This window comes from Somniosus microcephalus, chromosome 10 (assembly GCF_052327205.1).
Source record: "Somniosus microcephalus isolate GS21.2 chromosome 10, FLI_Smic_1.0, whole genome shotgun sequence".
Lineage (NCBI taxonomy): Eukaryota > Metazoa > Chordata > Chondrichthyes > Squaliformes > Somniosidae > Somniosus > Somniosus microcephalus.
In genome coordinates, this window is record NC_140996.1 from 229,573,692 (window position 1) to 229,593,548 (window position 19,857).

General features: G+C 54.2%; 1 protein-coding gene across 10 annotated transcripts in view; it reads right to left on the minus strand.

Annotated features, from left to right (window-relative positions):
* Positions 1–19,857, minus strand: part of rsf1a (remodeling and spacing factor 1a) — a 156,385-nt gene that overhangs the window by 96,114 nt on the left and 40,414 nt on the right. For all 10 annotated transcript variants that reach the window (XM_085999739.1, XM_085999740.1, XM_085999732.1 and 7 more), the window contains exons 3-4: positions 14,908–15,000; positions 12,425–12,630 (exon numbers count right to left, since the gene is read on the minus strand). In XM_085999739.1, coding sequence (XP_085855865.1) covers positions 12,425–12,630; positions 14,908–15,000 — 299 coding nt within the window. The remainder of the gene's footprint in view (positions 1–12,424; positions 12,631–14,907; positions 15,001–19,857) is intronic.

The window sequence follows — 19,857 nt, forward strand, 5'->3', positions numbered from 1 at the left end:
AGTGGGAGCGGGAGAGGACAGTTTGAAAGGAGCGGGAGCGGGAGAGGACAGTTTGAAAGGAGCGGGAGCCGGAGAGGACAGTTTGAAGGAGCGAGAGCCGGAGAGGACAGTTTGAAAGGAGCGAGAGCCGGAGAGGACAGTTTGAAAGGAGCGAGAGCGGGAGAGGACAGTTTGAAAGGAGCGGGAGCCATGGAGGACAGTTTGAAAGGAGCGAGAGCCGGAGAGGACAGTTTGAAGGAGCGAGAGCCGGAGAGGACAGTTTGAAAGGAGCGGGAGCCGGAGAGGACAGTTTGAAGGAGCGAGAGCCGGAGAGGACAGTTTGAAAGGAGCGGGAGCCGGAGAGGACAGTTTGAAGGGAGCGGGAGCGGGAGAGGACAGTTTGAAAGGAGCGGGAGCCGGAGAGGACAGTTTGAAAGGAGCGGGAGCCGGAGAGGACAGTTTGAAAGGAGCGAGAGCCGGAGAGGACAGTTTGAAAGGAGCGAGAGCGGGAGAGGACAGTTTGAAAGGAGCGGGAGCCGGAGAGGACAGTTTGAAAGGAGCGAGAGCCGGAGAGGACAGTTTGAAAGGAGCGGGAGCGGGAGAGGACAGTTTGAAAGGAGCGGGAGCCGGAGAGGACAGTTTGAAAGGAGCGAGAGCCGGAGAGGACAGTTTGAAAGGAGCGGGAGCCGGAGAGGACAGTTTGAACAGAGCGGGAGCGGGAGAGGACAGTTTGAAAGGAGCGAGAGCCGGAGAGGACAGTTTGAAAGGAGCGAGAGCCGGAGAGGACAGTTTGAAAGGAGCGGGAGCCGGAGAGGACAGTTTGAAAGGAGCGGGAGCCGGAGAGGACAGTTTGAAAGGAGCGGGAGCCGGAGAGGACAGTTTGAAAGGAGCGAGAGCCGGAGAGGACAGTTTGAAAGGAGCGGGAGCCGGAGAGGACAGTTTGAACAGAGCGGGAGCCGGAGAGGACAGTTTGAAAGGAGCGAGAGCCGGAGAGGACAGTTTGAAAGGAGCGAGAGCCGGAGAGGACAGTTTGAAAGGAGCGAGAGCCGGAGAGGACAGTTTGAAAGGAGCTGGAGCCGGAGAGGACAGTTTGAAAGGAGCGGGAGCCGGAGAGGACAGTTTGAAAGGAGCCGGAGCCGGAGAGGACAGTTTGAACAGAGCGGGAGCGGGAGAGGACAATTTGAAAGGAGCGGGAGCGGGAGAGGACAGTTTGAAAGGAGCGAGAGCCGGAGAGGACAGTTTGAAAGGAGCGAGAGCCGGAGAGGACAGTTTGAAAGGAGCGGGAGAGGACAGTTTGAAAGGAGCGGGAGCCGGAGAGGACAGTTTGAACAGAGCGGGAGCGGGAGAGGACAGTTTGAAAGGAGCGGGAGAGGACAGTTTGAAAGGAGCGAGAGCCGGAGAGGACAGTTTGAAAGGAGCGAGAGCGGGAGAGCACAGTTTGAAAGGAGCGAGAGCGGGAGAGGACAGTTTGAAAGGAGCGGGAGCGGGAGAGGACAGTTTGAAAGGAGCGGGAGCGGGAGAGGACAGTTTGAAAGGAGCGGGAGCCGGAGAGGACAGTTTGAAAGGAGCGGGAGCCGGAGAGGACAGTTTGAAAGGAGCGAGAGCCGGAGAGGACAGTTTGAAAGGAGCGAGAGCGGGAGAGGACAGTTTGAAAGGAGCGGGAGCCGGAGAGGACAGTTTGAAAGGAGCGAGAGCCGGAGAGGACAGTTTGAAAGGAGCGAGAGCCGGAGAGGACAGTTTGAAAGGAGCGGGAGCCGGAGAGGACAGTTTGAAAGGAGCGAGAGCCGGAGAGGACAGTTTGAAAGGAGCGGGAGCCGGAGAGGACAGTTTGAACAGAGCGGGAGCGGGAGAGGACAGTTTGAAAGGAGCGAGAGCCGGAGAGGACAGTTTGAAAGGAGCGAGAGCCGGAGAGGACAGTTTGAAAGGAGCGGGAGCCGGAGAGGACAGTTTGAAAGGAGCGGGAGCCGGAGAGGACAGTTTGAAAGGAGCGGGAGCCGGAGAGGACAGTTTGAAAGGAGCGAGAGCCGGAGAGGACAGTTTGAAAGGAGCGGGAGCCGGAGAGGACAGTTTGAACAGAGCGGGAGCCGGAGAGGACAGTTTGAAAGGAGCGAGAGCCGGAGAGGACAGTTTGAAAGGAGCGAGAGCCGGAGAGGACAGTTTGAAAGGAGCGAGAGCCGGAGAGGACAGTTTGAAAGGAGCTGGAGCCGGAGAGGACAGTTTGAAAGGAGCGGGAGCCGGAGAGGACAGTTTGAAAGGAGCCGGAGCCGGAGAGGACAGTTTGAACAGAGCGGGAGCGGGAGAGGACAATTTGAAAGGAGCGGGAGCGGGAGAGGACAGTTTGAAAGGAGCGAGAGCCGGAGAGGACAGTTTGAAAGGAGCGAGAGCCGGAGAGGACAGTTTGAAAGGAGCGGGAGAGGACAGTTTGAAAGGAGCGGGAGCCGGAGAGGACAGTTTGAACAGAGCGGGAGCGGGAGAGGACAGTTTGAAAGGAGCGGGAGAGGACAGTTTGAAAGGAGCGAGAGCCGGAGAGGACAGTTTGAAAGGAGCGAGAGCGGGAGAGCACAGTTTGAAAGGAGCGAGAGCGGGAGAGGACAGTTTGAAAGGAGCGGGAGCGGGAGAGGACAGTTTGAAAGGAGCGGGAGCGGGAGAGGACAGTTTGAAAGGAGCGAGAGCCGGAGAGGACAGTTTGAAAGGAGCGGGAGCCGGAGAGGACAGTTTGAAGGAGCGGGAGCCGGAGAGGACAGTTTGAAAGGAGCGAGAGCCGGAGAGGACAGTTTGAAAGGAGCGGGAGCCGGAGAGGACAGTTTGAAAGGAGCGAGAGCAGGAGAGGACAGTTTGAAGGGAGCGGGAGCGGGAGAGCACAGTTTGAAAGGAGCAAGAGCCGGAGAGGACAGTTTGAAAGGAGCGGGAGCCGGAGAGGACAGTTTGAAAGGAGCGGGAGCCGGAGAGGACAGTTTGAAAGGAGCGGGAGCGGGAGAGGACAGTTTGAAAGGAGCGGGAGCGGGAGAGGACAGTTTGAAAGGAGCGAGAGCCGGAGAGCACAGTTTGAAAGGAGCGGGAGCGGGAGAGGACAGTTTGAAAGGAGCGGGAGCTGGAGAGGACAGTTTGAAAGGAGCGGGAGCGGGAGAGGACAGTTTGAAGGGAGCGGGAGCCGGAGAGGACAGTTTGAAAGGAGCGAGAGCCGGAGAGGACAGTTTGAAAGGAGCGGGAGCCGGAGAGGACAGTTTGAAAGGAGCGGGAGCTGGAGAGGACAGTTTGAAGGAGCGGGAGCGGGAGAGGACAGTTTGAAAGGAGCGGGAGCGGGAGAGGACAGTTTGAAAGGAGCGGGAGCGGGAGAGGACAGTTTGAAAGGAGCGGGAGCCGGAGAGGACAGTTTGAAAGGAGCGGGAGCGGGAGAGGACAGTTTGAACAGAGGGGGAGCGGGAGAGGACAGTTTGAAAGGAGCGGGAGCCGGAGAGGACAGTTTGAAAGGAGCGGGAGCCGGAGAGGACAGTTTGAAAGGAGCGGGAGCCGGAGAGGACAGTTTGAAAGGAGCGAGAGCGGGAGAGGACAGTTTGAAGGGAGCGAGAGCCGGAGAGGACAGTTTGAAAGGAGCGGGAGCCGGAGAGGACAGTTTGAAAGGAGCGGGAGCCGGAGAGGACAGTTTGAAAGGAGCGGGAGCCGGAGAGGACAGTTTGAAAGGAGCGGGAGCCGGAGAGGACAGTTTGAAAGGAGCGGGAGCCGGAGAGGACAGTTTGAAAGGAGCGGGAGCCGGAGAGGACAGTTTGAAAGGAGCGGGAGCCGGAGAGGACAGTTGGAAAGGAGCGGGAGCCGGAGAGGACAGTTGGAAAGGAGCGGGAGCAGGAGACGACAGTTTGAAAGGAGCGGGAGCCGGAGAGGACAGTTTGAAAGGAGCGGGAGCCGGAGAGGACAGTTTGAAGGGAGCGGGAGAGCACAGTTTGAAAGGAGCGGGAGCTGGAGTGGACAGTTTGAAGGGAGCGGGAGCCGGAGAGGACAGTTTGAAAGGAGCGGGAGCTGGAGAGGACAGTTTGAAGGGAGCGAGAGCCGGAGAGGACAGTTTGAAAGGAGCGAGAGCCGGAGAGGACAGTTTGAAAGGAGCGAGAGCCGGAGAGGACAGTTTGAAAGGAGCGGGAGCCGGAGAGGACAGTTTGAAAGGAGCGGGAGCCGGAGAGGACAGTTTGAAAGGAGCGGGAACCGGAGAGGACAGTTTCAAAGGAGCGGGAGCGGGAGAGGACAGTTTGAAAGGAGCGGGAGCCGGAGAGGACAGTTTGAAAGGAGCGGGAGCGGGAGAGGACAGTTTGAAAGGAGCGGGAGCCGGAGAGGACAGTTTGAAAGCAGCGGGAGCCGGAGAGGACAGTTTGAAAGGAGCGGGAGCGGGAGAGGACAGTTTGAAAGGAGCGGGAGCGGGAGAGGACAGTATGAAAGGAGCGGGAGCCGGAGTGGACAGTTTGAAAGGAGCGGGAGCCGGAGAGGACAGTTTGAAAGGAGCGGGAGAGGACAGTTGGAAAGGAGCGGGAGCCGGAGAGGACAGTTTGAAAGGAGCGAGAGCGGGAGAGGACAGTTTGAAAGGAGCGGGAGAGGACAGTTTGAAAGGAGCGGGAGCCGGAGAGGACAGTTTGAAAGGAGCGGGAGCCGGAGAGGACAGTTTGAAAGGAGCGGGAGCGGGAGAGGACAGTTTGAAGGGAGCGGGAGCCGGAGAGGACAGTTTGAAGGGAGCGGGAGCGGGAGAGGACAGTTTGAAAGGAGCGAGAGCCGGAGAGGACAGTTTGAAAGGAGCGAGAGCGGGAGAGGACAGTTTGAAAGGAGCGGGAGCCGGAGAGGACAGTTTGAAAGGAGCGAGAGCGGGAGAGGACAGTTTGAAAGGAGCGGGAGAGGACAGTTTGAAAGGAGCGAGAGCGGGAGAGGACAGTTTGAAAGGAGCGGGAGCCGGAGAGGACAGTTTGAAAGGAGCGGGAGCCGGAGAGGACAGTTTGAAAGGAGCGGGAGCGGGAGAGGACAGTTTGAAAGGAGCGGGAGCGGGAGAGGACAGTTTGAAAGGAGCGGGAGCGGGAGAGGACAGTTTGAAAGGAGCGGGAGCCGGAGAGGACAGTTTGAAAGGAGCGGGAGCCGGAGAGGACAGTTTGAAAGGAGCGGGAGCCGGAGAGGACAGTTTGAAAGGAGCGGGAGCCGGAGAGGACAGTTTGAAAGGACCGGGAGCCGGAGAGGACAGTTTGAAAGGAGCGAGAGCCGGAGAGGACAGTTTGAAAGGAGCGGGAGCCGGAGAGGACAGTTTGAACAGAGCGGGAGCGGGAGAGGACAGTTTGAAAGGAGCGAGAGCCGGAGAGGACAGTTTGAAAGGAGCGGGAGCCGGAGAGGACAGTTTGAAAGGAGCGGGAGCCGGAGAGGACAGTTTGAAAGGAGCCGGAGCCGGAGAGGACAGTTTGAACAGAGCGGGAGCGGGAGAGGACAGTTTGAAAGGAGCGAGAGCCGGAGAGGACAGTTTGAAAGGAGCGGGAGAGGACAGTTTGAAAGGAGCGGGAGCCGGAGAGGACAGTTTGAACAGAGCGGGAGCGGGAGAGGACAGTTTGAAAGGAGCGGGTGAGGACAGTTTGAAAGGAGCGAGAGCCGGAGGGGACAGTTTGAAAGGAGCGAGAGCGGGAGAGCACAGTTTGAAAGGAGCGAGAGCCGGAGAGGACAGTTTGAAAGGAGCGGGAGCGGGAGAGGACAGTTTGAAAGGAGCGGGAGAGGACAGTTTGAAAGGAGCGAGAGCCGGAGAGGACAGTTTGAAAGGAGCGGGAGCCGGAGAGGACAGTTTGAAAGGAGCGGGAGCCGGAGAGGACAGTTTGAAAGGAGCGGGAGCCGGAGAGGACAGTTTGAAAGGAGCGAGAGCCGGAGAGGACAGTTTGAAAGGAGCGGGAGCCGGAGAGGACAGTTTGAAGGAGCGGGAGCCGGAGAGGACAGTTTGAAAGGAGCGAGAGCCGGAGAGGACAGTTTGAAAGGAGCGGGAACCGGAGAGGACAGTTTGAAAGGAGCGAGAGCGGGAGAGGACAGTTTGAAGGGAGCGGGAGAGCACAGTTTGAAAGGAGCGGGAGCCGGAGAGGACAGTTTGAAGGAGCGAGAGCGGGAGAGGACAGTTTGAAAGGAGCGGGAGCAGGAGAGGACAGTTTGAAAGGAGCGGGAGCGGGAGAGGACAGTTTGAAAGGAGCGGGAGTCGGAGAGGACAGTTTGAAAGGAGCGGGAGCCGGAGAGGACAGTTTGAAAGGGGCGGGAGCGGGAGAGGACAGTTTGAAGGGAGCGGGAGAGCACAGTTTGAAAGGAGCGGGAGCCGGAGAGGACAGTTTGAAGGAGCGAGAGCGGGAGAGGACAGTTTGAAAGGAGCGGGAGCAGGAGAGGACAGTTTGAAAGGAGCGGGAGCGGGAGAGGACAGTTTGAAAGGAGCGGGAGCCGGAGAGGACAGTTTGAAAGGAGCGGGAGCCGGAGAGGACAGTTTGAAAGGGGCGGGAGCGGGAGAGCACAGTTTGAAAGGAGCGGGAGCTGGAGAGGACAGTTTGAAGGAGCGGGAGCGGGAGAGGACAGTTTGAAAGGAGCAGGAGCCGGAGAGGACAGTTTGAAGGAGCGGGAGCGGGAGAGGACAGTTTGAAAGGAGCGGGAGCCGGAGAGGACAGTTTGAAAGGAGCGGGAGTGGGAGAGGACAGTTTGAACAGAGCGGGAGCGGGAGAGGACAGTTTGAAAGGAGCGGGAGCTGGAGAGGACAGTTTGAACAGAGCGGGAGACGACAGTTTGAAGGAGCGGGAGCGGGAGAGGACAGTTTGAAAGGAGCAGGAGCCGGAGAGGACAGTTTGAAGGAGCGGGAGCGGGAGAGGACAGTTTGAAAGGAGCGGGAGCCGGAGAGGACAGTTTGAAAGGAGCGGGAGTGGGAGAGGACAGTTTGAACAGAGCGGGAGCGGGAGAGGACAGTTTGAAAGGAGCGGGAGCCGGAGAGGACAGTTTGAAGGGAGCGGGAGCCGGAGAGGACAGTTTGAAAGGGGCGGGAGCGGGAGAGCACAGTTTGAAAGGAGCGGGAGCTGGAGAGGACAGTTTGAAGGGAGCGAGAGCGGGAGAGGACAGTTTGAAAGGAGCGGGAGCCGGAGAGGTCAGTTTGAAAGGAGCGGGAGCCGGAGAGGACAGTTTGAAAGGAGCGGGAGCCGGAGAGGACAGTTTGAAAGGAGCGGGAGCCGGAGAGGACAGTTTGAAAGGGGCGGGAGCCAGAGAGGACAGTTTGAAAGGAGCGAGAGCCGGAGAGGACAGTTTGAAGGAGCGAGAGCCGGAGAGGACAGTTTGAAAGGAGCGGGAGCCGGAGAGGACAGTTTGAAAGGAGCGGGAGCCGGAGAGGACAGTTTGAAGGAGCGAGAGCGGGAGAGGACAGTTTGAAAGGAGCGGGAGCCGGAGTGGACAGTTTGAAGGGAGCGAGAGCCGGAGAGGACAGTTTGAAAAGAGCGGGAGCGGGAGACGACAGTTTGAAAGGAGCGGGAGCGGGAGACGACAGTTTGAAAGGAGCGGGAGCCGGAGAGGACAGTTTGAAGGGAGCGGGAGCCGGAGAGGACAGTTTGAAAGGAGCGGGAGACGACAGTTTGAAAGGAGCGGGAGCGGGAGAGGACAGTTTGAAGGGAGCGGGAGCCGGAGAGGACAGTTTGAAAGGAGCGGGAGCCGGAGAGGACAGTTTGAAAGGAGCGGGAGCGGGAGACGACAGTTTGAAAGGAGCGGGAGCGGGAGACGACAGTTTGAAGGGAGCGAGAGCCGGAGAGGACAGTTTGAAAGGAGCGGGAGCGGGAGAGGACAGTTGGAAAGGAGCGGGAGCCGGAGAGGACAATTTGAAAGGAGCGAGAGCCGCAGAGGACAGTTTGAAAGGAGCGGGAGCCGGAGAGGACAGTTTGAAAGGAGCGGGAGCCGGAGAGGACAGTTTGAAGGAGCGAGAGCCGGAGAGGACAGTTTGAAAGGAGCGGGAGGGGGAGAGGACAGTTTGAAAGGAGCGGGAGGGGGAAGAGGACAGTTTGAAGGGAGCGGGAGCGGGAGAGGACAGTTTGAAAGGAGCGAGAGCCGGAGTGGACCGTTTGAAAGGAGCGGGAGCTGGAGAGGACAGTTTGAAGGAGCGAGAGCGGGAGAGGACAGTTTGAAAGGAGCGGGAGCGGGAGAGGACAGTTTGAAGGAGCGGGAGCGGGAGAGGACAGTTTGAAAGGAGCGGGAGCCGGAGAGGACAGTTTGAAAGGAGCGGGAGCCGGAGAGGACAGTTTGAAGGGAGCGGGAGCGGGAGAGGACAGTTGGAAAGGAGCGGGAGCCGGAGAGGACAATTTGAAAGGAGCGAGAGCCGGAGAGGACAGTTTGAAAGGAGCGGGAGCCGGAGAGGACAGTTTGAAAGGAGCGGGAGCCGGAGAGGACAGTTTGAAGGAGCGAGAGCCGGAGAGGACAGTTTGAAAGGAGCGGGAGGGGGAGAGGACAGTTTGAAAGGAGCGGGAGCCGGAGAGGACAGTTTGAAAGGAGCGGGAGGGGGAGAGGACAGTTTGAAAGGAGCGAGAGCCGGAGAGGACAGTTTGAAGGAGCGGGAGCGGGAGAGGACAGTTTGAAAGGAGCGAGAGCGGGAGACGACAGTTTGAAAGGAGCGGGAGCCGGAGAGGACAGTTTGAAGGGAGCGGGAGAGGACAGTTTGAAAGGAGCGGGAGCGGGAGAGGACAGTTTGAAGGGAGCGGGAGCCGGAGAGGACAGTTTGAAAGGAGCGGGAGCCGGAGAGGACAGTTTGAAAGGAGCGGGAGCGGGAGAGGACAGTTTGAAAGGAGCGAGAGCCGGAGAGGACAGTTTGAAAGGAGCGAGAGCGGGAGAGGACAGTTTGAAAGGAGCGGGAGCCGGAGAGGACAGTTTGAAAGGAGCGAGAGCGGGAGAGGACAGTTTGAAAGGAGCGGGAGCCGGAGAGGACAGTTTGAAAGGAGCGGGAGCGGGAGAGTACAGTTTGAAAGGAGCGGGAGCCGGAGAGGACAGTTTGAAAGGAGCGGGAGCCGGAGAGGACAGTTTGAAAGGAGCGGGAGCCGGAGAGGACAGTTTGAAAGGAGCGAGAGCCGGAGAGGACAGTTTGAAAGGAGCGGGAGCCGGAGAGGACAGTTTGAAAGGAGCGGGAGCGGGAGAGGACAGTTTGAAAGGAGCGGGAGCCGGAGAGGACAGTTTGAAAGGAGCCGGAGCCGGAGAGGACAGTTTGAAAGGAGCCGGAGAGGACAGTTTGAACAGAGCGGGAGCGGGAGAGGACAGTTTGAAAGGAGCGGGAGAGGACAGTTTGAAAGGAGCGAGAGCCGGAGAGGACAGTTTGAAAGGAGCGGGAGAGGACAGTTTGAAAGGAGCGGGAGCCGGAGAGGACAGTTTGAACAGAGCCGGAGAGGACAGTTTGAAAGGAGCGGGAGAGGACAGTTTGAAAGGAGCGGGAGCCGGAGAGGACAGTTTGAAAGGAGCGAGAGCGGGAGAGCACAGTTTGAAAGGAGCGAGAGCGGGAGAGGACAGTTTGAAAGGAGCGGGAGCGGGAGAGGACAGTTTGAAAGGAGTGGGAGCGGGAGAGGACAGTTTGAAAGGAGCGGGAGCGGGAGAGGACAGTTTGAAAGGAGCGAGAGCCGGAGAGGACAGTTTGAAGGAGCGGGAGCCGGAGAGGACAGTTTGAAAGGAGCGGGAGCCGGAGAGGACAGTTTGAAGGAGCGGGAGCCGGAGAGGACAGTTTGAAGGAGCGGGAGCCGGAGAGGACAGTTTGAAGGAGCGGGAGCCGGAGAGGACAGTTTGAAAGGAGCGGGAGCGGGAGAGGACAGTTTGAAAGGAGCGGGAGCGGGAGAGGACAGTTTGAAAGGAGCGGGAGCCGGAGAGGACAGTTTGAAAGGAGCGGGAGCCGGAGAGGACAGTTTGAAAGGAGCGGGAGCCGGAGAGGACAGTTTGAAAGGAGCAAGAGCCGGAGAGGACAGTTTGAAAGGAGCAAGAGCCGGAGAGGACAGTTTGAAAGGAGCGGGAGCCGGAGAGGACAGTTTGAAAGGAGCAGGAGCCGGAGAGGACAGTTTGAAAGGAGCGAGAGCCGGAGAGGACAGTTTGAAAGGAGCAAGAGCCGGAGAGGACAGTTTGAAGGAGCGGGAGCCAGAGAGGACAGTTTGAAAGGAGCGGGAGAGGACAGTTTGAAGGAGCGGGAGCCAGAGAGGACAGTTTGAAAGGAGCGGGAGCGGGAGAGGACAGTTTGAAAGGAGCGAGAGCCGGAGAGGACAGTTTGAAAGAAGCGGGAGCCGGAGAGGACAGTTTGAAAGGAGCGAGAGCCGGAGAGGACAGTTTGAAGGAGCGGGAGCCAGAGAGGACAGTTTGAAAGGAGCGGGAGCCGGAGAGGACAGTTTGAAAGGAGCGGGAGAGGACAGTTTGAAAGGAGCAAGAGCCGGAGAGGACAGTTTGAAGGAGCGGGAGCCAGAGAGGACAGTTTGAAAGGAGCGGGAGCCGGAGAGGACAGTTTGAAAGGAGCGGGAGCCAGAGAGGACAGTTTGAAAGGAGCGAGAGCCGGAGAGGACAGTTTGAAAGGAGCAAGAGCCGGAGAGGACAGTTTGAAAGGAGCGGGAGCCGGAGAGCACAGTTTGAAAAGAGCGAGAGCCGGAGAGGACAGTTTGAAAAGAGCGAGTGCCGGAGAGGACAGTTTGAAAGGAGCGGGAGCGGGAGAGGACAGTTTGAAAGGAGCGGGAGCGGGAGAGGACAGTTTGAAAGGAGCGAGAGCGGGAGAGGACAGTTTGAAGGAGCGGGAGCCGGAGAGGACAGTTTGAAAGTAGCGGGAGCCGGAGAGGACAGTTTGAAAGGAGCGGGAGCCGGAGAGGACAGTTTGAAAGGAGCGGGAGAGGACAGTTTGAAAGGAGCGGGAGCAGGAGAGGACAGTTTGAAAGGAGCGGGAGCCGGAGAGGACAGTTTGAAAGGAGCGGGAGCCGGAGAGGACAGTTTGAAAGGAGCGGGAGCCGGAGAGGACAGTTTGAAAGGAGCAGGAGCCGGAGAGGACAGTTTGAAAGGAGCGGGAGCCGGAGAGGACAGCTTGAAATGAGCGGGAGCCAGAGAGGACACTTTGAAAGGAGCGGGAGCCGGAGAGGACAGTTTGAAGGAGCGGGAGAGGACAGTTTGAAAGGAGCGGGAGCCGGAGAGGACAGTTTGAAAGGAGCGGGAGCCGGAGAGGACAGTTTGAAAGGAGCGGGAGCCGGAGAGGACAGTTTGAAAGGAGCGGGAGCCGGAGAGGACAGTTTGAAAGGAGCGGGAGCCGGAGAGGACAGTTTGAAAAGAGCGAGAGCCGGAGAGGACAGTTTGAAGGAGCGGGAGCGGGAGAGGACAGTTTGAAAGGAGCGAGAGCGGGAGAGGACAGTTTGAAAGGAGCAGGAGCCGGAGAGGACAGTTTGAAGGGAGCGGGAGCCGGAGAGGGAACCCGGTTACCAGGACGCCAAGTGGGACAGCCAGGGATAATGTGCAGGCCAGGTGTGTGGAGGAGACACGCAGGCTACTAGAGTCACCAGCGCCATGGAGAGGACATTAAAGAGTCGCTGTCGGCCCAGTAGATGGCGTGCGTACCACGGCGTCTGAAGATTCTCGGGCAGGAGTGCGGGAAAGGCGGAGCGAGGCGAGAGCGGACCCTATTGTGATGGCGCCGATGAAAATGGCTGCCGTCCTTGCGTATCAGGCAGCTAAGTGTCCTTTGCTGCTTGGTGCGCTCGGCTCGTTAAGGAAAAAGCATTTCACTGACTGGATTTCACTTGCTGTATTTGGTTATGTGACAAATAAAATTGAAACTGAAATTGAAATAAATATAAGTAGCTGTCGTTAAGTGGAAAGACCTGCCCAATTAGTCCCACTCCCCCGCTCTTTCCCCATAGCCCGGCAACTGTTTTCTTTTTCAAGGATATATCCATATCCCTTGTCAAAGTTACGATTGAATCTGCTTCTACCACCCTTTCAGGCAGCACAATCGTGGTGCTTCATGCTTTACCGGATGCGCTGCAATTATCGGGTGGTGGTTGAACCGCTGCAGTCCGTGCGGTGAAGGCACTCCCACCGTGCTGGTAGGGAGGGAGTTCCAGGATTTTGACCCAGATGACGATGAAGGAACGGCCTGATATATTTCCAAGTCAGGATGGTGTGTGACTTGGAGGTGGTGGTGTTTCCAGTGCGCCTGCTGCCCGTGTCCTTCTAAGTGGTAGCGGCAGTGGGTTTGGGTTGCGCTGCCCGTCTTTTTCTTTGACACGCTGAACACCGTTTACCCCTCTAGCAGTTTCTGTTCGTAGTTCAGATTCACAGATTTTCTTTTTACCTGCGCTATTGAAATTTACCACTCTCTAAAGAGGTGGAGTTGCCATCCGCCCATCCCTTTTTAAACACTGGAGCAATTCCAGATTTCCCTCAAAATTAACCACAAGAAACTCGTCAACAGAAAATTCACCAGCTTCCCCCGCCCTCGCCGTACCTTACGATGAGCCGCCACGAAGAGCCGTCTTGGTCATCTTGTTCTTCTGTGTACAATCGGACGTTGAACTCTTGGTCCAGCTGGTACCAGTACATTAGGCCATCCTTATCGCGCCCAATTGGATGCATGCGCATAGCATCTGGCTCCTCTTCATTCAGCACATTCTTGAATTTTAAATTGTCATCAAACTGACATTCACAGAGATACTGAAACAGAAAGGGCCTCGTTAGGACCGTATCTCTCGGAAACAGAAGGTTACCAGGAGTGCGCGGAGTTAACCAATCGCGATTGGAGTGCCGGTAGTGGTGGTAACATTGGTGGCAGTAGCTGTATGGGGTAGGGGAGGGGAGAGGAGAAAGAAAGGGGGGAAAAAAAGAACCAGCCAGGGTTTCTATTCTTATCCCTATCCAGTGACGTGTGGGGGTGCGAGGAGAGAGGGGACAGGCTGTAATGGAGCCTCCCCCCCCCCCCATTCCCAAGTAGCCTGCCAATATCTGCTCAGGCTCGCACACAAAAGGTGCTGTTACAGTGACGTGTGGGAGGTCTGATGGTACCAGTTGAATCATTTCCTCCCACCCCCCCTGAGGCTTTCCTTTTAATTACCTCTTTTTCTTGGGATGTGAGTGTCGTTGGCCATCCCTATTTTCAGACAGAGACAGACACACACACACATTACAAATAACCTCAGCATACTGTGGTTAGGGAGGGAAAACTCAATTGATCTTGGGACCATTCTCGATTCCTGCCCAGTGATCCTTGCTGGACGGTCAGTGTGAGTATTTGGCGAGCACAAGATTAGGCTTAGCTGCGATGCTAGTCATTGTTGAACAGCCTAAAGACACTCGCTCTTCAGTTGAGACAAGAACTATATCCTAGCAAGGAAGCCTTCAGTAAAGGAAAAGAGTGGGAAGAAAGCTTGAGGTGGGGTTGAGGGGTAGGAGAAGAGAAGAATACCCAGTAGCTGAAAATATGTAATTAAATAGGCAAAAGCTTTGCTTCCAAAATGGCGAGGAGAAATATTAAGATGGTGCGGTGTAAGGTATGGCATTGGGGTTAAGGAATGCTGGCACTTTACAGGGATATTATTCCAGACCCGAGTGCACAATGCTAACGCCAAGTCACTTTTTCAGCACTGGCTTCCCTGATGTGAATTGCATTCAGATGGTGGGTATTAATTGGGGACTCTCTTGTGCACATATATATGGGAGTAGCCTGGGGAAGGGTTGCAAGCTTATCTTGGGGGCAATGTTCCCTCTAAACTGCGCAGCCGTGCAGCTCCCTGCCATTCCCGTGCAGCCCGGGACCGGCTTCTCTAATGTTAAATCTCACGCATGCGCGAAACTGCAAATGGGCCGTGCAGCCCCTTAAAGGAGCCGCACACCCCAAAAAAAAGTTGGGGGGCACATTGCTTGGACATGCATAGCAACGTTCCCTCTAAGCTGCGCAGTAATGGGAAAGGACCCGTGCAGGCCACTCGCCGACTTCTCCATTGTAGATATCCTTGTGCACCAGTCGCTGAAGGTAAGCATGCAGGTGCAGCAGGCGGTTAAGAAGGCAAATGGTATGCTGGCCTTCGTAGCGAGAGGATTCGAGTACAGGAGCAAGGATGTCTTGCTGCAATTGTACAGGGCCTTGGTGAGACCACACCTTGAGTATTGTGTGCAGTTTTGGTCGCCTTATCTGAGGAGGGATGTTCTTGCCATGGAGGGTGCAGCGAAGATTCACCAGACTGATACCTGGGATGGCAGGAATGACATATGAGGAGAGATTAGGTCGATTAGGCTTATATTCGCTAGAGTTTAGAAGAATGAGAGCTGATCGCATTGAAACTTATAAAATTCTAACAGGACTAGACAGACTAGATGCAGGAAGGATGTTCCCGATGGCGGGGGAGTCCAGAACCAGGGGTCACAGTCTAAGGATAAGGGGTAAGCCATTTAGGACAGAGATGAGGAGGAATTTCTTCACCCAGAGAGTGGTGAACCTGTGGAATTCTCTACCACAGAAGGCAGTTGAGGCCAATTCATTAAATATATTCAAGAAGGAGTTGGATATACTTCTTAAGGCTAAAGGGATCAAGGGATATGGGGAGAAGGCAGGGACCGGGTACTGAATTTGGATGATCAGCCATGATCTCATTGAACGGTGGAGCAGGCTCGAGGGGCCGAATGGCCTACTCCTGCTCCTATCTTCTATGTTTCTGTTTCTATACCGCGCATGTGCGGAAATTTAAAGGGACCACGCGCAAAAGAAACAGGCCGCGCAGAACGAAGCGCAGCTTACAGGGAACATTGGTGCACAGTTATGTAATGTGCGTCTCTGTAAATAAAGTCTTGTAAGCAACGAAATACTAGGCTCTAGTCTTCTATCCTTCATGAAATGGCCGTCCGGCTTTAACACCTTATACACTGTATCTTGTGTTAACACTTGAACGCTTATGCACACAGTGCCTGTACAGCAATTGTTCGTTGTTCAGAAATTACCTTTAAGAGGCCAAGTTTGCATTCGGCGTCCATCTCGGTGTATCCAATTTTTTCCATCTCCCAGGCCCAAGTATTGTTGTACTCCAGGCAAATCTATTTTTTAAAAATGACAATGTGCTGGTTACATTTAAGTCAGAAATTTAAAAAAATGAACAGGGAAAAAAAACCATTAACACAGAATAGTTACAAAGTTTGATTTTAAAAGCTTACATCGATGGTTTAGTTGGTGAAGGCATCGTGCAACCAAACCACGCAATCCAGGTCATGGGATCAATTCCCAGCCTGTGCGGTCACGCGGGGAGACTTTCAAAAAGCCAGCACAGGCACGATGGGCCAAATGGCCTCCTTCTGTGCTGCAAGGAGGCGGCGTCACAGCTGTCCCTGCCAAACAGGCCGCATGGGAGATAATAGAAACATAGAAGATAGGAGCAGGAGTCGGCCATTCGGCCCCTCGAGCCTGCTCCGCCATTCAATGAGATCATGGCTGATCATCCAAACTCAGTATCCTGTCCCTGCCTTCTCCCTATATCCCTTGATCCCTTTAGCCTTAAGAAATATATCCAACTCCTTCTTGAATATATTTAATGAATTGGCCTCAACTGCTTTCTGTGGTAGAGAAAATAATCATGTTGGGTCAGCGCCCGACCGTGATCCAGTGACTTCCTGCTGAAATACGCATAACTGGGCAACACCGAGCATGGCGGTGATGCACACCACAGGTGAGCAGCCTGATCTGCTCCTATTTCTTAGGTTCGGAGTAGGACATACGGGCCCTCGAGCCTGCTCTGCCATTCAATAAGATCATGGCTGATCTTCACTTTCCCGCCTGATCCCTTAGTGTTGCCCAAAAATCTATCGATCTTAGTCTTGAAAACACTCAATGTCTGAACAGCCACAGCCCTCTGGGGCAAAGAATTCACCACCCTCTGAGTGAAGACATTCCTCCTCATCTCAGTCCTAAATGGCCGACCCCTTATCCTGAGACCCCTAGTTATAGACTCTCCAGCCAGAGGGAACAGTTTCACTCTCTATCTAGGCTCAGCCGTGAAGGACTGCCCATCCACTGAGTCACTGGACAGTACCCAGCATCCATGGATCAGTACGGCAGCATGAGGCAGCTCCTTTGGGAGAACAGAACTTGGAAGTGAGGGGGGAGATTTATTTTAATATATTCAGGGATGTCAAGTAGAGATTTACAGAAGAAAACCAGAATGAGTAGTGCCACTGCAGGCAGAACACCAATACAGACTCATCACATGAGCAGGCCATTCGTCTAGTTCCCAATCCGGGTCGGACCAGGAATGGAGTTGTAGGGTACAGTCTGCAGCATCTCCCCACAGGTGGAGGGGAAAATAGACTGGGGGATTTCCTGCCCGGACCAGTGTCCTAGTGACATGCAAAAGGGGGCACTGACCTCACAACAGGCCACCTGGCTGCTCAATAGCAGAGACACAAGCTTAGACAATCCACAATAACTAAACACATACAAGCAGAACATCTTGGCACTGCTCGGCGTATAATCACTGCAACCATCTTAAATTTCACAGCAACGAGCTCGGCCAGTGGCCCAATAGGTAATTTTTTATTCATTCGCAGGATGTGGGCGTCGCTGGCAAAGCCAGCATTTATTGCCCATCCCGAATTGCCCCCGAGAAGGTGGTGGTGAGCCGCCTTCTTGAACCGCTGCAGTCCGTGAGTGTTTTCCCAGCGGTTTGATACAACCGAGTGGCTTGCTAGGGCAGTTAAGAGTCAACTGTGGGTCTGGAGTTACATATCGGCCAGACCGGGTAAGGACAGCAGATTTCCTTCCCTAAAGGACATTAGTGAACCAGATGGGTTTTTACGACAATCCGATAGTTTCATGGTCACCATTACTGACACTAGCTTTTTATTCCAGATTTATTGAATTAACTAAATTTAAATTCCCCAGCTGCCGTGGTGGGATTTGAACTTGTGTCTCCGGATCATTAGACCAGGCCTCTGGATTACTAGTCCAGTAACATAACCACTGTGCTTCCATTCCCGTAAATGTACAGCATTGAGTCGTACCAAAACACAAGAGCCAGACAGTCCTAGTGTCCATCCCTCATTGGTACCAGGATCTCAGCCAAGGGCACAGCAAGGGTTTTATAATGGATTGGGGAGGTAGAGACGGAAAAAAGATCTGCTGGGAGTTCCTGACCTCCCAATTACAATCCAGTGAATACTGCTGGAAAGTACATGTGTGGATCAGTTTAAAGACATCATTGGAACAGGAGGAGGCCACTCATCCCTTCAAGCCTGCTCTGCCATTCAATTAGATCATGGCTGAGCACCAGGCTTGACTGTCAAGCACCCTGTAAAGTAGCCTCCTGACAGTCACTGTATAGGCTCACACACAAAAACATTAGAATTAGGAGCAGGAGTCGGCCATACAGCCCCTCGAGCCTGCTCCGCCATTCAATAAGATCATGGCTGATCTTCGACCTCAGCTCCACTTTCCCGTCCTATCTCCATATTCCTTGATTTCCCCATGAGCCCAAAAAACATGAAGAATGGCCATTTGGAAGAGGAATCAGGGCTGCCAATAATCTCCCCAAGGTGCGCGGCAGTGCACCCATCGCGAGGTCCCGCGCAGGCCACTGGAAGGGACCGCGCACTTAGGCCGCAAATCAGAGGGAACATTGAGGGCTGCTCATGCTCTTGGAACTGCACCTCTGTTCCAGTGAGGAGAGATGGGGAGGGGAAGGGAAAACTAGGAAAAAACTGTTATAAATCTCATCATCATAAAGAAACGACTCATGAAATAACACTGGACGGCCAGCTGGTGGCGCCGTCCAAGGAGTATAAATACTCGGGCGTGGGCCCAGCTCTCCAGGGACATTTTGTAAGACAGGAACTAGTGAAGTACAACTGGTCCTCCATGTTCTGAAACAAGTTGATTAAAGCCTTGCTTTATACTCAAACCAAATGCGTAGTGAGCTTTATTACGTCAAAAACTGCTGCAGTACACTTCAACAGTACCCTGCCCTCAAGATATTCACAGCCCACATTGATCAATTCAACTCGTTACCTTGCTGACCTGGACAATCTATTGTTGGATAAACATGGACATTCCTCCCTCCTCAGCTGCTGCAAGCAACAATCAACCAGACCCTGATCGACATAAGAAACATTCCACTCGCGTCATGAAATAAAAACGACTGGGGAAGGGTGTCCACCAAAGACACTCAGCTACATTTCCTCTCGTCAGATGCAGACATACCTACTGTGTATCTCCAGGGCTTTTTGCTTTTAGTTTATATTTCAAGTCGATTTTTTTTCTTTTTATCTCTACTTTTGTCATGACTGTACTTTTAATACGACTTGCACTTGTATGGCAGCTTATCGCGTCTCAGGAACATCCCAAAGTGCTCCACGTACACTGAATTAGCTTTTTGTAAGTCAGACAGTTATGTAGGCGAATTTTGCTATTTTGTTCTGGATTATTCAGCGTCAAGGCTTCATTACGGTCATCCCAAACCATTTAGACAGCTGCAGTGGACGTGGTTTGAAGGGTTCAAACACGAGGCAACAGGTAATCCTAAACATCCTGTTGCCCGAGTCTGTGATGCAAAAGACCCATTTCATCATTGGAATGAGGCACAAAACCTCTCGTTTCTGTCCTTCACGGGAAAAGCATGTTCTTTGTTCTGTTTTTCCCCATCTTCAGAGTCGGCCGTGGCTCAGTGGGTAGCACCCTCGCCTCCGAGTCATAAGGCTGTGGATTCAAGTCCCACTCCAGAGACTGGAGCACTAAGATCCAGGCTGACACTACGAGTGCAGTACTGAGGGAGTGCTGCACTGTTGGAGGTGCCATCTTTCACATGAGACGTTAAACCCAGGCCCCGTCTGCTGTCTCATGTGGATGTAAAAGATCCCATGGCATTATTTTGAAGAGCTGGAGAGTTTTCCCCGGTGTCCTGGCCAATATTTATCCCTCAATCAACATCACAAAAAAAAAATTATCTGGTCATTATTACATTGCTGTTTGTGGGAGCTTGCTGTGCGCAAATTGGCTATCAAGTTTCCTACAGTACAACAGTGACTACTTCATTGGCTGTAAAGCGCTTTGGGACGTCCAGTGGTCGTAAGGGGCGCTATAGAAATGCAAGTCTTTTTTTTCTTTTTTCCACTACTGAAGATGCCGACTCTTGCTACAAGGAGGTTTCCCCACACGTCGACAGTGTGATCTATCATACCTCGACTCGACGACTGGAAGTTGTGGGAAATAAAATATAAATGCAAATTGTTGTTTTATCAATAATGAAGATATTTATTTCCCATCCCCAATTGCCCTCGAGAAGGTGGTGGTGAGCCAATTTTTACAGGGTAGCCTAGACGGCCAGCTGCCTGAGCACTGGGAGTAGGACATAGTCGTCAATCTTGCGGAACTGCAACCCAGTAGGAGGCAACAAGTGCAAGAGGGAAGGGAGAAGTAAAGTGCAAAGTAAACTTACCTCACCCTGCAAGCAGGCAGCTTAGGAACGTGACATGAATCTTGTCATCCATGTGGAAATGACTTATGAAATAATACTGGGCGGCCTGCTGGTGGCGCTGTCCAGGGAGAGTATAAATACTCGGGCACGGGCCCAGCTTGCTCAGGACATTCTTTAACAGGAACTAGTGAAGGACACAACTAGATCTCCATGTTGAAAAACAGTTGATTAAAGCTTTGTTTAATACTCAGACCAAGTGCCTGGTAGTTTTCTTCTGTCAGAACGCTTCTTAAAATACCAGGGGGCACAAGTTAAGTGTATAAAAGTTACCAGGGAAGGCTAGTATATCACCTCGGGCTAGCTTTCTCTATTACAAAAACAGCCTCATCCACTTTAATAGCAAGAGATGTCAGCAATGTTCCCTCTAATATTTTTGGGTGCGCGGCCCCTTTAACGGTCTGCGCTGCACATTCAAATTTCCACGTATCCGCGG